The 15229-nt window shown below is 47.8% G+C and overlaps 2 protein-coding genes across 6 annotated transcripts in view; one reads left to right on the forward strand and one right to left on the reverse strand.

Moving 5' to 3' along the window:
• BICRA (BRD4 interacting chromatin remodeling complex associated protein) overlaps positions 1 to 9313 on the forward strand; it is a 153975-nt gene extending 144662 nt beyond the window's left edge. For all 4 annotated transcript variants that reach the window (XM_075606863.1, XM_075606861.1, XM_075606864.1 and 1 more), the window contains one exon: positions 7606 to 9313. In XM_075606863.1, the coding sequence (XP_075462978.1) occupies positions 7606 to 8801 (1196 nt within the window). In that variant the 3' untranslated portion in view covers positions 8802 to 9313. The remainder of the gene's footprint in view (positions 1 to 7605) is intronic.
• Positions 9314 to 11297: 1984 nt separating this feature from the next.
• LOC142498632 (calpain-2 catalytic subunit-like) overlaps positions 11298 to 15229 on the reverse strand; it is a 117680-nt gene continuing 113748 nt past the window's right edge. For both annotated transcript variants that reach the window (XM_075606871.1, XM_075606870.1), the window contains 5 exons: positions 14407 to 14475; positions 13978 to 14056; positions 13702 to 13818; positions 12546 to 12604; positions 11298 to 11587 (listed from right to left, as the gene is read on the reverse strand). In XM_075606871.1, coding sequence (XP_075462986.1) covers positions 11561 to 11587; positions 12546 to 12604; positions 13702 to 13818; positions 13978 to 14056; positions 14407 to 14475 — 351 coding nt within the window. In that variant the 3' untranslated portion in view covers positions 11298 to 11560. The remainder of the gene's footprint in view (positions 11588 to 12545; positions 12605 to 13701; positions 13819 to 13977; positions 14057 to 14406; positions 14476 to 15229) is intronic.

Raw genomic sequence — 15229 nt, forward strand, 5'->3', positions numbered from 1 at the left:
GAGATGCGGCCAGTCGGGTGGGAGATGCGGGCGGGAGATGCTGCCAGTCGGATGGGAGAATGAGGGCGGGAGATGCGGGCGGGAGATGGAAAATGCGGCCAGCCAGGCGGGAGATGGGACACGCGGTGACGGCAGATGGTACATGCTGGCGCCAGGCTCCAATGGTGGCTCGGCTCGTGCGCCTCAGCTCCTTGACGCTGCGTGACGTCATGACGTCACGAGTGTCATGTTGGCATGGCAACACGGCGTCTGACGCCGCGCGGCCATTGCAGGTACAGAAGGAGCCAAATAATGGGCTCACATAGTGCGAGCAGGGAAAATTGCATGGGGAATTCCTAGAGCCGCAGAACTACTCGCCCGCGGCCTAAATCCACTCGCCACGGGCGTGTAGTTATAATTAATTGTCGAACACTGTGTGTATATATATATATATATATATATATACACACACACACACACACACACACACACACACACACACACACACACACTGACTCCCATCTCAGACACAGAACTTTGCCGATCTCTCAAGGTCATTGTTGTCTTCAGAGTGACATGCTGAACCAGTTTCGTGTGCTAGCCAGGCTGCTCAGTTTGGGAGACGACCTGATCTGGGTAGTGTCTAGATCAGTGGTTCCCAATCTGTGCGCCGCGGCGCCCTGGTGCACCGTGGCTTGCCTAGAGGGGCGCCGCGATTATCCCTCCCCACCATCCCTCCGATTATCCCTCCCCACCACCCCTCCGATTATCCCTCCTTAATGCAAGCCGGGCCGCAGGGGATTGGCTGCAGGTCAGAGGAAGCCGGGGGCGGGGCTTCCGCTTTGTGCAGAGCACACGGTGAGTGTGTGTGTCTGCCTTCCCGTTCCTGGCTCCTCTGTCTGCGCGGTGTCCCGTCCCTTTCTAACCTGGGTGATAGGAGAAGGTAGCGCGGGTGCTGGGGGGGGGGGGGGAGTGAGTTAGTTGTACATTTGCCTGTCCTGGACGGATCTCCTGCCTTTCCTCCTCCCCCTTCCCTCCCCCCCAGTCACTCATCCGTCGCTGCCTCTGCTCTCCACTGTGTGTATGTATCAGTGACTGTGTGTGTATTGTTTTGTATGTCTTTATTTATATAGCGCCATTAATGTACATAGCGCTTCACAGTAGTAATACATGTGGTAATCAAATAAATAACAGATAATATAAATAACAGTTCCTGCCCCGAGGAGCTTACAGTCTAATTGGTAGGTAGAGAGAACGTACAGAGACAGTAGGAGGGAATTCTGGTAAGTGCGTCTGCAGGGGGCCAAGCTTTATGGATTATGTGTTCAGAATATCCACAGTGCTATTCATATGCTTCTTTAAGCAAATGTGTCTTAAGGTGGGTCTTAAAGGTGTATAGAGAGGGTGCTAGTCGGGTACTGAGGAGAAGGGCATTCCAGAGGTGTGGGGCAGTCAATGAAAAAGGTTTAAGGCGGGAGAGGGCTTTAGATACAAAGGGGGTAGAAAGAAGACATCCTTGAGAAGAACGCAAGAGTCTGGATGGTGCATAACGAGAAATTAGGGCTGAGATGTAAGGAGGGGCAGAAGCGTGTAAATCTTTAAAAGTGAGGAGAAGAATGGAGAGTGAGATGCGGGATTTGATCAGAAGCCAGGAGAGGGATTTCATGAGGGGAGATGCTGAGACAGATCTACTAAAGAGTAGAGTGATTCTGGCAGCAGCATTTAGGATAGATTGTAGGGGAGACAGGTGAGAGGCAGGAAGGCCGGACAGCAGGAGGTTACAGTAATCAAGACGGGAGAGAATGAGGGCCTGAGTCAGGGTTTTAGCAGTCGAGCAACAGAGGAAAGGGCGTATCTTTGTTATATTGCGGAGGAAAAAGCAACAAGTTTTAGAAATGTTTTGAATGTGAGGGGCGAATGTGAGAGAGGAGTCGAGTGTGACCCCTAGGCAGCGTGCTTGGGCTACTGGGTGAATGATTGTAGTTCCAACAGTAATGTGGTAGGAGGTAGTAGGGCCAGGTTTGGGAGGAAGTATGAGGAGCTCTGTTTTAGCCATGTTTAGTTTAAGGCGGCGGAGGGCCATCCAGGATGATATAGCAGAGAGACATTCAGAAACTTTGGTTTGTACAGCAGGTGTAAGGTCGGGTGTTGAAAAGTATATTTGTGTGTCGTCGACATAGAGGTGATAATTAAACCCAAAAGATGTTATTAGGTCACCTAGAGAGAGTGTGTACAGAGAAAAGAGAAGAGGTCCCAGGACAGAGCCCTGGGGTACCCCCACAGAGAGATCAATAGAGGAGGAGGAGGTGTTAGCAGAAGATACACTGAAAGTACGATGGGAGAGGTAGGATGAGATCCAGGATAGAGCTTTGTTCCGAATACCAAGAGTATGGAGAATGTGAAGGAGTCAAATGCTGGAGAGAGGTCGAGTAATATGAGCAGAGTGTAATGACCTCTGTCTTTGGCAGCATGGAGGTCGTCAGTTATTTTAGTGAGGGCTGTTTCAGTGGAGTGAGCAGTGCGGAAGCCAGATTGTAGAGGGTCTAGGAGAGAATAGGTGTTGAGAAAATGGAGCAAGCGAGAGAATACAAGACGTTCAAGGAGTTTTGAGGCAAAAGGCAGGAGGGAGACAGGTCGATAGTTAGAAAGACAGGTAGGGTCAAGCTTGCTGTTTTTGAGTAATGGTATGACTGTTGCATGTTTGAAGGAAGATGGAAAGGTTCCAGAGCAGAGGGAGGAGTTAAAAATGTGTGTGAGCGTAGAGATTATAGTAGGAGCAAGAGGTTTTAGGAGATGGGAGGGAATGAGGTCAAGAGGGCAAGTAGAGGGAGAAGAGGCGATCAACAGCAACACATCCTCCTCTGAGACAGTGGAAAAAGAGTCAAGGAAGGCAGGAGGAGAGTTAGGAAGAGGTGTAGGATGGGAAGAAGAAACAGAGGGGATATTCTGACGTATGGATTCCACCTTTTCCTTAAAATAGTCAGCAAAGTCCTGAGCGGAGATGGAGGAAGGAGAGGCGGCTGAGGGTGGTTTGAGTATAGTATCAAAGACAGAGAACGGTTGGCGTGGGTTAGACTTGTGCATGTTGATTAGTGATGAAAAGTAGGCTTGTTTAGCTTGCGAGGGGGCAGAGTTGAAACAGGATAGCATAAATTTGTAGTGAAGGAAGTCTGCGAGAGTGTGAGACTTCCTCCAGAGGCGTTCAGAGGAACGAGTGGAGGAATGCAGCATGCGCATGTGGGAATTTAGCCAGGGTTTAGGGTTAGAAGGGCGAGGGCGGCAGAGAGAAAGCGGGGCATGTAGATCAAGAGACGAGGACAAGACAGAGTTGTAGTTCCTGACCAGGTTGTCAGGGTCTGTATCTGAGCTGAGGGAGGAGCGTAAAGTGGACTCAAAGTCAGGTAAGTGAATAGAGCGCAGGTTTCTGCAGAACCAGGGGGTAGATGGAGGTGGAGAAGGGGAGAAGCGAGATAGAGAGAATGAGATGAGATGATAGTCAGAGAGAGGAAATGGAGAAATCAGAGAGAGAGAAGTTTTTAGTGAAAACCAGGTCTAAGTAGTGGCCATCCTTGTGGGTGCTGGCTGCAGTCCACTGTTGAAGGCCAAAAGAAGAGGTTAGAGAAAGAAAGCGGGAAGCCCAAGGGAGAGAGGGGTCATCAATGTGGCAATTGAAGTCCCCAAGGAGAAGAACAGGGGAGACTGAGGAGAGAAAGAAAGAGAGCCAGGATTCAAAGTGAGAGAGAAAGGAAGAAGGGGGATGAGTAGAAGTAGGTGGGCGATAGATGACCGCCACATGGACAGGGAGAGGAGAGAAGATCTGGACAGTGTGAGCCTCAAAGGAGGGAAAAGCAAGAGATGGGGAAATAGGAAGGGTTCGGTAATGGCAGAGGGGGGAGAGCAGGAGCCCCACGCCTCCACCCCTGCCATCAGTGCGCGGAGTGTGGGAGAAGGAAAGGCCACCATAGGAGAGGGCAGCTTCCAGAGCAGTGTCAGACTGAGTGAGCCAGGTCTCAGTTATAGCAAATAGGAGCAGAGAGTGAGAGAGAAAAAAGTCATGTACAGAGAGGAACTTGTTAGAAAGGGAGCGAGCATTCCAAAGGGCACAGGAGAAAGGGAGAGGAGGGAGGGTGGCAGGGGATGAGTATGAGGTTGGAGGGGTTGACACAAGAAGGAGTAGAGGTTGCAATTGTGTATCAGTGACTGTGTGTGTATCAGTGTGTGTGTGTGTGTGTGTGTGTGTGTGTGTGTGTATCAGTGAGAGTCTGGGAGAGTGTGTCTGAGAGAGTGTGTGAGAGTGTGTGTCTGTGAGAGTGTGTGTCTGTGAGAGTGTGTGTCTGTGAGAGTGTGTGTGTCTGTGAGAGTGTGTGTGTCTGAGAGAGAGTGTGTGTCTGACAGAGAGTGTGTGTCTGACAGAGAGTGTGTGTCTGAGAGAGAGTGTGTGTCTGAGAGATAGTGTGAGGGTCTGAGAGAGTGTGTGAGGGTCTGAGAGAGTGTGTGTGTGTATCAGTGAGAGTCTGGGAGAGTGTGTCTGAGAGAGTGTGTGGGAGTGTGTGTCTGTGAGAGTGTGTGTCTGTGAGAGTGTGTGTCTGTGAGAGTGTGTGTGTCTGAGAGAGAGTGTGTGTCTGAGAGAGAGTGTGTGTCTGAGAGAGTGTGTGTGTCTGAGAGAGAGTGTGTGTCTGAGAGAGAGTGTGTGTCTGAGAGAGAGTGTGTGTCTGAGAGAGAGTGTGTGTCTGAGAGAGAGTGTGTGTCTGAGAGAGAGTGTGTGTCTGAGAGAGAGTGTGTGTCTGACAGAGAGTGTGTGTCTGAGAGAGAGTGTGTGTCTGAGAGATAGTGTGAAGGTCTGAGAGAGTGTGTGAAGGTCTGAGAGAGTGTGTGAGGCTCTGAGAGAGTGTGTGAGGGTCTGAGAGAGTGTGTGAGGGTCTGAGAGAGTGTGTGAGGGTCTGAGAGAGTGTGTGAGGGTCTGAGAGAGTGTGTGAGGGTCTGAGAGAGTGTGTGAGGGTCTGAGAGAGTGTGTGAGGGTCTGAGAGAGTGTGTGTGTCTGAGAGAGAGAGTGTGTCTGAGAGAGAGTGTGTGTCTGAGAGAGAGTGTGTGTCTGAGAGAGAGTGTGTGTCTGAGAGAGAGTGTGTGTCTGAGAGAGTGTGTCTGAGAGAGAGTGTGTGTCTGAGAGAGAGTGTGTGTCTGAGAGAGAGTGTGTGTCTGAGAGAAAGTGTGTGTCTGAGAGAGAGAGTGTGTGTCTGAGAGAGAGTGTGTGTCTGAGAGAGAGTGTGTGTCTGAGAGAGTGTGTGTCTGAGAGAGTGTGTGTCTGAGAGAGTGTGTGTCTGAGAGAGAGAGTGTGTCTGAGAGAGAGAGTGTGTGTCTGAGAGAGAGAGTGTGTGTCTGAGAGAGAGAGTGTGTGTCTGAGAGAGAGAGAGTGTGTCTGAGAGAGAGAGTGTGTGTCTGAGAGAGTGTGTGTGTCTGAGAGAGTGTGTGTGTCTGAGAGAGTGTGTGTGTCTGAGAGAGAGAGAGTGTGTGTCTGAGAGAGAGAGAGTGTGTGTCTGAGAGAGAGAGAGTGTGTGTCTGAGAGAGAGAGAGTGTGTGTCTGAGAGAGAGAGAGTGTGTGTCTGAGAGAGTGTGTGTCTGAGAGAGAGAGTGTGTCTGAGAGAGAGAGTGTGTGTCTGAGAGAGAGAGTGTGTGTCTGAGAGAGAGAGAGTGTGTCTGAGAGAGAGAGTGTGTGTCTGAGAGAGTGTGTGTGTCTGAGAGAGAGAGAGTGTGTGTCTGAGAGAGAGAGAGTGTGTGTCTGAGAGAGAGAGAGTGTGTGTCAGAGAGAGAGAGTGTGTGTCAGAGAGAGAGAGAGTGTGTGTCAGAGAGAGAGAGAGTGTGTGTCAGAGAGAGAGTGTGTGTCTGAGAGAGAGAGAGTGTGTCTGAGAGAGAGAGAGTGTGTGTCTGAGAGAGAGAGAGTGTGTGTCTGAGAGAGAGAGTGTGTGTCTGAGAGAGAGTGTGTGTCTGAGAGAGTGTGTGTCTGAGAGAGAGTGTGTGTCTGAGAGAGAGAGTGTGTGTCTGAGAGAGTGTGTGTGTCTGAGAGAGAGAGAGTGTGTGTCTGAGAGAGAGAGAGTGTGTGTCTGAGAGAGAGAGAGTGTGTGTCTGAGAGAGAGAGAGTGTGTGTCAGAGAGAGAGAGAGTGTGTGTCAGAGAGAGAGAGAGTGTGTGTCAGAGAGAGAGAGAGTGTGTGTCTGAGAGAGAGTGTGTGTCTGAGAGAGAGAGTGTGTGTCTGAGAGAGTGTGTGTCTGAGAGAGTGTGTGTCTGAGAGAGAGTGTGTGTCTGAGAGAGAGAGAGTGTGTCTGAGAGAGAGAGAGTGTGTGTCTGAGAGAGAGAGTGTGTGTCTGAGAGAGAGTGTGTGTCTGAGAGAGTGTGTGTCTGAGAGAGAGTGTGTCTGAGAGAGAGTGTGTGTCTGAGAGAGAGTGTGTCTGAGAGAGAGAGTGTGTGTGTCTGAGAGAGAGTGTGTGTGTCTGAGAGAGAGTGTGTGTGTCTGAGAGAGAGTGTGTGTGTCTGAGAGAGAGTGTGTGTGTCTGAGAGAGAGTGTGTGTGTCTGAGAGAGAGTGTGTGTGTCTGAGAGAGAGTGTGTGTGTCAGAGAGAGTGTGTGTGTCTGAGAGAGAGTGTGTGTGTCTGAGAGAGAGTGTGTGTGTCTGAGAGAGAGTGTGTGTGTCTGAGAGAGAGTGTGTGTGTCTGAGAGAGAGTGTGTGTGTCTGAGAGAGAGTGTGTGTGTGTCTGAGAGAGAGTTTGTGTGTCTGAGAGAGAGTGTGTGAGAGAGAGAGAGAGAGTGTGTGAGAGAGAGAGAGAGAGTGTCCGTCCGAGAGAGTGTGTGCCTGAGAGAGACACCAACTGTGCACTGCAACTGTTAGGTATGTATATACAACTTTGTTTTTACTTTGGGCGCCGCGGAAAAATCCTGATCGCCTTGGGGAGCCTTGAATAAATCCTGATCGCCTTGTGGAGCCTTGAGTCGAAAAAGTTTGGGAACCACTGATCTAGATGCATTGTTCAATTAATGATGGACTTCACTGCAGCGAGAGGGATAATTGGCGCCTTTGACATTTTCTTGTACCCTAGTCCTTCTCTGTACCTCTCTACCATTTTTTGTCCCTGACTTGTTTCAAAAGCTCCTTGATCTTGATGGTTGCTTTGTTGGATCACTATGCAACTTGCAGCTTGAAAGTCTTTATAAACCAGAAGGAAATTAAGTTAAACCACCTTGATTACGCACCATTTCAGTAATTTTGTAACCTTTCAAACAATTCATTTGCACCTGAGCTGATTTAGGGCTGCAGTAGCAAAGGGATGGAATACTTATGCAACTGAGATTAATCTTTTTTTTTTCCTCTGTAAATCTTACTTCTTTATAGTCTATATGCATTTTCTAACTTTATCACTTTGGAGTAGTTTTTGTAGATTCTACACAAAGTCCAATTTGAAAGTGTCGTGGAGGCTGCTCAGGCCAACAAAATGTGAAAAATGTGCAGGGAGTGTGTGTACACACACACACACACACACACACACACACACACACACACACACACACACACACCTTATTTATAGTTCATGATATAAATGTATGCTTTACTTTCATGTCTCGTCTTCTTCCCATTACAGATGAGTATGTTTCCTCCTCTTCCTCCCGGTGTCAGACCTTCGCTCCTTCTCTGGCCTCTGTCTCTTCCGCTCCGTGCCCTGCCCCAGCGCCAGAGATCCTGAGGCCTCATGCAGTGCAGAGCAGCTCTACCCAGATCCACCCCACCAAGCTGGTGATCAAGCACAGCGGCGGGGGATCCCCCTCCGTGACATGGGCCAAATCCTCCCCGTCCCTTGATGCAGATGACGACGCACTCCCGTCCCGCAACAGGCCTCCCATCAAGACGTACGAAGCCCGGAGCCGGATCGGGCTTAAGCTAAAGATAAAGCAAGAGGCCGGACTCAGTAAGGTCATTCACAACACAGCGCTGGATCCAGTCCATCAGAATCCTCCTCCCCCACCAGCACCTCCCATAGCGCCTGTCTGCACTGTCATCAAAACTGCCGTCCACCCCACTCCATCCCCCATCATCACACCTGCTGGGCAAATGAATGGCACGCTGGACCACTCCTCTGCCACTGAGAAGAAGCCGCTGGCCACCTCCTGCCGGCTGCCACTGCGCAAGACATACCGGGAAAATGTGGACGCCTTTGTGACGGGGAGACCGGCTGACACGAGGGTAAAGACTGAAAAGCCAACACCGCCACCAGCCCTGGCTCAGCCCATAAAGCAGGAGGACGGGACTAGAAGCGTGATCACGTCCCACAAGACTCAAGGGGGTTCTATGGCAGAGAAGGGGAGAAAGGAGGAGAGCACCAAGGTGCTGTTTTTTAACAGAGCAGAGGCGCGAACCATGAAGACTGAAGAGACCCCAACAGTGCTGAGGAGGGAAGTCCAGCAGGAAGAGCAGAGTTATTACCACCGGGTGATCAAGACAGAGCCGCCCGATAATGAGACAGGGCTGAGCTGGGACATGCCAATGCCTCCCGCAAAGAGGCTGAAGTCCGAACCGTTTGACGTGGACAACGCTAGCTTCTCCAGCGACAGCCCCCAGGACGACACTCTGAATGAGCACCTACAGAGCGCCATCGACAGCATCCTTAACCTGCAGCAGCCCCAGGGGGGAGGACCCAACCCACTGCTGCGCTCCTCTGCCCCACCTTCTTACCACCACTCCTCCTCCTCCTCCCCCTTCTCATCCCCTGTCCACCGCACGGACTCTTACCTGGCCCCCAACCACAACGGGGGCCTAGGAGCCAGGACGTTAAATAGATAACAGGGGAGAAAAATAAACAAGCAAGCCGTGATAAAATTATGTGTCCAGGCAAAGACGAAAAGGAGACAGGGAGAAACGTGCAACCTGGAGTGGGATGCGAGGCGTTCTGCGACAGAGGGGGCAGGAGCCGTGTGTTTTCGGATTAAAGCCTCAATTTTTCCCCTATGTTTGCGTCTGGCAGTGAGTGGCTCTCTCTGAGATTGTGTTTCTCAATGTCCTGCCCCCTGCGTTCTTGCCTGAATTCACAGAGGAGATCGCCTATAACACGGAAACATACAAAACACACACACAGTGCTTTTCCTCCTCTCAGACAGACAGTTTCAATGACATATCAAACCGGCGATCTGTTGCCTTCAAAACTTCCCTTCATTTTCTCTCCTCTTATTCCCACTCCCCCTTCTCATCTCAACCCAACGGACTGTCAGAAAAAAGAACTTAGAGAGATGTCAGAAGCGTAACAAGAGAATGGAACAGGCGGAAACAAAGCGTATTAAAATTATTATTATGATTTATTTCTTTTTTTAAATATTATAAGTTATTCAAAACATCAAGTCAGGGGATTTTTATGTTATTTGTTGTATTTTTTTTTTCTTATTTTCCTGTTACAGGAAATAAGTAAATGATGAATGAATGCAAAGTGCACACAGAACAGAGTTTAACAGTAAAGATATGTGGGATTTTTATTTTGGGATGCACCAAGAATTATTGGGGTTTCTTAATTGGAGGGTGTGGTAAGTGTGTGACAAGGGGGTGTAAGCAGGGGGTTGGGAAAGATCTGTTTCCCCCTTTAATCCCATTCGCTGGCAGGCTTTGCTAAAGCATATGTGCAGGGGAACCTCTTCCAACAAGCAGGTCACATCACACATGGCCTTGGAAAAGGGGTGAAGTTCAGAGATGATAACCCCTATGTCATACTGCTCCCATTACCGGAATCCCAGAGTGCCTGGTCAAATAGCCTCACCACTAGTCTTGTTCAAACCGTGAAGCCAGCACTGCTCTTTATAATGTCGGCTATGGATTTGCATTAGGGATGGCTTCTTACCATGCCAGTGGGAATATGAGAGCAGTAATGAGGCATTCAATGCATAGCTGAAGGAGTTGGGCTCTTAACCCAGGTACCCTTGCTGCCGCTAGCAATGGAATCTCACTTATTTACCATTTTGGCTCACATTTACAATTTTGGCTGTCGGAGGGTTGTAGGCCCCTCTACTCTAGCAGCATAAGTGTCAAAAACACAGATAAGGAGCATTAGAACATACCGCCAAGATTCTGTGGGGAAACGGCAGTTCATGTTGGTTAGGAGATGTAATTTGCACATAGCTAAGAATGTGACACTATTTCACCTACTTTATTTTTCCGTTATAATGGAAGGTGTGTTGCCAGGTCTGACCTGCGCAGGACTTTGCTCTGCCTCCGTCACCCCACCATAAAAGTACCTGACATACACCCTTTGCCCCTGGTCATACACAGAGATGCCTCTCATCATCAGATGCCTTTTCTGCCACCCTCCTCTCCGCCCAAACTGCAGCAAGTTTATACTTCTGCATTCAAGGGGCAATTTATTAGCCTATACAACCAGAAAGAGGCCCAAAAATATGCACTCTAGATTACCTTTAATCGTCTCAAATATGCATCTAAAATATATCTGTCTAAAAAAAAATCCACCATTTAATTAAGAGGTAACATGCACAATAGCTGTTCAAAGAGTAATAAATAAGCTTTATGTTCTTAGCACTGGTTTTGAGGTCTCCCATTCAGGCAAAAGAACAGGACAAAAATACGGTATATAAAACCTGCTGGCATGTATTTGGGTTGAGGGAAGGGCATGTATGGGGTACAAGAGAAGAGAGACAGAATTAAGGAGACAAGAACCTGACAGTGGTTTTCACGCAACAGCAATAAGGAATAAGCATGTTATCCTCTGCTAAAAGTGTGTGTTAATTGAGCCTGCAAAGCTTCACAGTTTAATAGCAGAGAGAGCTTTAAGTCGGTTAGGCCATTCAGAGAAAAGTCCTTAGTGTTACCCACCAGGGTCTGTTCCGGATAATTCAAACTCTTTGCTGCTGTGGAGACAACAGCAACGCATTGCAGCAGCCACCGAGCAGTGAGCGCTCTATGCCCGCCAACATGCCAAATTAAGCCTCACAATCTTTAAAAAGCCCCTCTCAAACCATAAACACCCCTCCCCCCTCTCATTCTTTGCCCTGCTGGTACCAGTACCAACATTACAGTCTGAAGCAGAATATAGTACTATACAAATTTTTGTACTGTATTTATAGTGTATAATGATTTTTTTAAAGAATTATGTACATTTAGTACTTCTGTGTAAATTAAATTTGCTCTTCTTTTTAAAAACTATATGAATTTTTTTGTTTTTTTTGGGGGGGGGGGGATGTTTAAAATACAGAGTTTCAAAACATGAGCTAGAGTTATACCGTTTGTTAAACGCAAGAAACATTCGTCTTGTATCCAATCAATAAGTACACAAGTCTGATCTCTAGATCTTTATAGATTTTATTGGAAAATGAAGGCAATAGATGCACCAACAATGCATACAAAATAAAATACATAGGCGTACGCTGGGCCAGTGCAGCCAACACCTTTAGTGCAAGTCGGACATGCAATGCATTGAAGGGCTGAATAAGCAATGGCCCAAATCTCAAGATTTCCTTATTAAAATGATATTGGTGATGTTCTGACTCTCCTGGTAACCTCTCCGGAGAAGCTACAGGTCCTGGTGATGTAAGTTTCTGCTTCCTTTATTTAAAGCTGGTGAGCTGATCCCACTGTGACGAAAAACAGAAAAGATTTAGATGGCATGTATATTTTTCTGTGTGCATGCACGCGTGTGATGTGTAAAAGGTTCAAACTTGGTAATTAATGCTTCTCTTCAAGAGAAAAAACAGACAAGTTGCAGTGTTTTTAATAACATCCTACAAACGGATCAATGTCCCTGTGTTCAGTTATAACGGGGACACTAAGTGGGAGGGCATGGCCTAATCATCTTTACTCCCTCCTAAAATACAAAATGGATGAATTAGACTGCTCTCCTCTATATCCTTGCGTCCTATATAATTTAAAAGAGCAGGTGCAAGAGAGGTGTGTAATATAGGACACAGAGAGAACCCAAAGAAAGGGCTCAAAGAACCCCACTGATTGCACTCATTGCCATAAGTCACAGAATAAAGTCTGAATAACCCTCCTGTGGTCCAACAGCCAGATCCAAAACAGGGTTTAAAAGAGCGACCAAAACAAAAAAGTTTTATTACATCAATTATTACACACTAAATGGTTAAAATAATTAAAATATTTCCCCACGGAGGAGGTATGGAGAAAAAGGAGTGAATAGCTTCCGGATAGCTATATTAGGACTGATAGCAAATCACTCCTTTTCTCCCTGTTTTGGATCTGGTTGTTGGACCACAGGAGGGTTATTCAGACTTTATTCTGTGACTTATGGCAATGAGTGCAATCAGTGGGGTTCTTTGAGCCCTTTCTTTGGGTTATCTCTCTGTCCCCCCTAAAATAATCAGATTTATGCACACTCCCACCTAATAAAAAAAGCTAACTAAGGAAGAAACCTGGATGAGAAAGATCTAGCCTAAACCTTGGCTGATGTGTAAAACATTTCTAGGATAAACGTTAAAAATATATATTTTTAAAAACTTGTGTGAATCTTCCAGTTTTAACTTTTTAAACGTATAACTGCCATTGATTGACTTTGGACCGTAGAGGTCTGCTCACCTTTTGTTTACTCATGCTGATTACGCCATTTTTATTTAGGTCCAAGTGCCTGCATTTCTCTGTAACACAGAGACCAGTGTTAAAATGTTATGTGGTCTTCATCCAAGAAAAGGATGTCGTCATTATTTCCAGTGATTGTCAGTCGCTAGTAGGCAGTTCCATACATTTAGATCGATCCTTGAGTGAATGTCACTCACTGACTGTATTCATCATACATGCCTTAATGCATCGTTTACCATCCATTGGTAACAGCTCACTGCATAGAGAGGTAGTATCAGCAAATTCATTTTCTGCCTGTTACCCTACTTAAGGCTTCATTCCCGGTGGCTGCGTGTGCGGCGCACACAAGGTACGTCTCTCTATGTGGCCGGCCCCAGTAGCTGCCAGAACGATGCACGACCGCCTTTGCCAAAAGACAATAATTATGGCGCGGAGGCCGAGCAATGGCCACGTCATTGCAGTTCAGCCAATGAGGGCAAACCAGCCACGTGACGTCATGGCCGCGCCGCTGCCACACAACCCCAGTAGCGAGTGATCTTAAGTCCATCAGATCGCTTGGCTGGAGGGGGAGAGCGCCGTGAGTCGCTCCGTCTAGCGTGCTGGGCCGTATCCTAAGGCCTCGTCCCCACAGCTCGCAGCTGTGCACGCTATGCGTGCGTGGCGCAAACAAGATACAGCCCTCTTTGGGGCTAGCCCCAGTCACTGCCTGCATAAAGCGCGATGCATGACCGCCATTCCCAAAAGATTTTTGGCGCAGCGGGCGAGCTGTGGCCACATCACATGGCGGTTCAGCCAATGAGGGCAAACCAGCCGCGTGACGACATGGCCAGTCGCGATCTGCTCTTCTCTGAATGCGCAACCACAGATCGCGGCTGAAACTGGTGTAGGCGCTCTGACGCATGCGTGCACCCAGTGACTGGGGCCGTAGCCTTAAACAACTGAACAGGCTACCACTGACTGAATTAAATATTAATTGACGAGATTTCGATCAACAGCACTAGAATATTCATTCATCTAATCAACAACCCCTTCAGTGTAATTCAGCAAACTAGGATGTTGCCAATTGGGGCACTATCGCACAGAAATTCCCATTGAAGGCAATCAGAGTTTCCATGTCAAAGTGCCCCAATGCTGAAATGTTTTGGAGATCTCTTACTGAAAAGGCAGACTAGAAATGCCATGCAGGACAAGAAGCTGTCAAAGTCCACACGTCTCAGGTCATCACTGTATCTCCCAGTGAGAGATTCAACCAGCTGGTTGTTCAAGTGTAGCCCTGAGTAAAAGAAGAGCAAATTGTAAGTTTTATCACAAATCCTTCGTGATAGGACAATAGTCATTTTAATTTCAAGTTTAATGGGACAGTGAATTCAGTGTGACCGCAGGGGAAACCAGATTCATGGAAGTTAGGTCAGTGACGCAATTACCCTCTCACCTTCTGCTTCCAGCGCTAGACGCATCTCTTGCACATCCATAGTTCCTGATCTGTCTTTATCGTACCTGATGTAGATGCGCTAAAAGATAGAAAGTGGCTGTTTGCAGGCTGTAAAGGTGCAGTAACCCTAGACATCGAGTTCTATAACAAAGCCCAGGTAAACTGATACCATTATATTGAATTATGTGTGTAGTTTGGCATGGCCAGATGTTTTAAGTTGCAATAACATAAAAACCATTACATACCTGAACCTGTCCCTGGTATAAACTCAGGACTGTCTGAACCTGCCCCTGATATAAACCGAGCACTATCTGAGCATGTCCCTAATAATTTGCAGTCAGGAGGTCACCCTACATTTAGATATAAAGCCAAGACTGTCAGAGACTTTCCCTGATAGCCTGGAGTCAGGATGACTGTTCTGCACATTACCTCCCAATCTTTAACTTTGCTCCATAGTTGATTAAATTCCTCCAGCTGCAGCTTCCCATTGCCACTGTGCTGTGATGTAATATTAAAGAAAACCGGTATATTGAAGGAAAAGTGCATTGCAGATTTAAGGAATGTTTAAGAGAGACTTCAAAGGTATTAATACTAAATGTTACAAGAGAAGTGATGTACACAACTATCTCACACACTACTTGTTAAGAGATGCACGGTTATCTGATCACAAAAACATGCACAGCTATCTCACTACTCTTCTACTATAATATGCAAAACTATCTCCGATTAGCTCCTCTCCCAAATAAAATACATATATGTAACCCCTGTACCCCCCCCCCCTCCCTCCTCTGGGAGAAGGACTGAATTACTATCTTAGTGTGGTCCTGAGGTGTACCTGCTGGTTCAGGAGAGCTGAGTAGCCGCGATGGTAGGGGCAAAAGGACAGGCTTTTGGGTGGTCTCTGGGTTCTTGCTACTTGGTTCAGCGCCTCCAGCTGTGATGGGCTCCTGGGATGCAGGATGTCAGCTCCCACGACAGCACACTCTACCCCTCCTGCCCAGGAACTGACACCCAGGCAGAGGTATAGTGAGCAAGTAGGTTTATTGGACATGCTGCAGCAGCTCTTTATACAGCACAGTTGTTGTAGTCCAATGTCCCAGGACTTCAGGATGGTGCTTGCCCCAATAGTATGGGGCCTTGAGTCTTGATGGTCCCCGGACCTTTCGGCCTAGGGTGGGCCAGCTCATCCACGCCATGGGAGAGGCTGACAGCCCATGCTCTCACCTTGGAAGGCAGAGCAAGACTAACTAAA

This window comes from Ascaphus truei, chromosome 7, assembly GCF_040206685.1.
Source record: "Ascaphus truei isolate aAscTru1 chromosome 7, aAscTru1.hap1, whole genome shotgun sequence".
NCBI classification, from domain to species: Eukaryota; Metazoa; Chordata; class Amphibia; order Anura; family Ascaphidae; genus Ascaphus; species Ascaphus truei.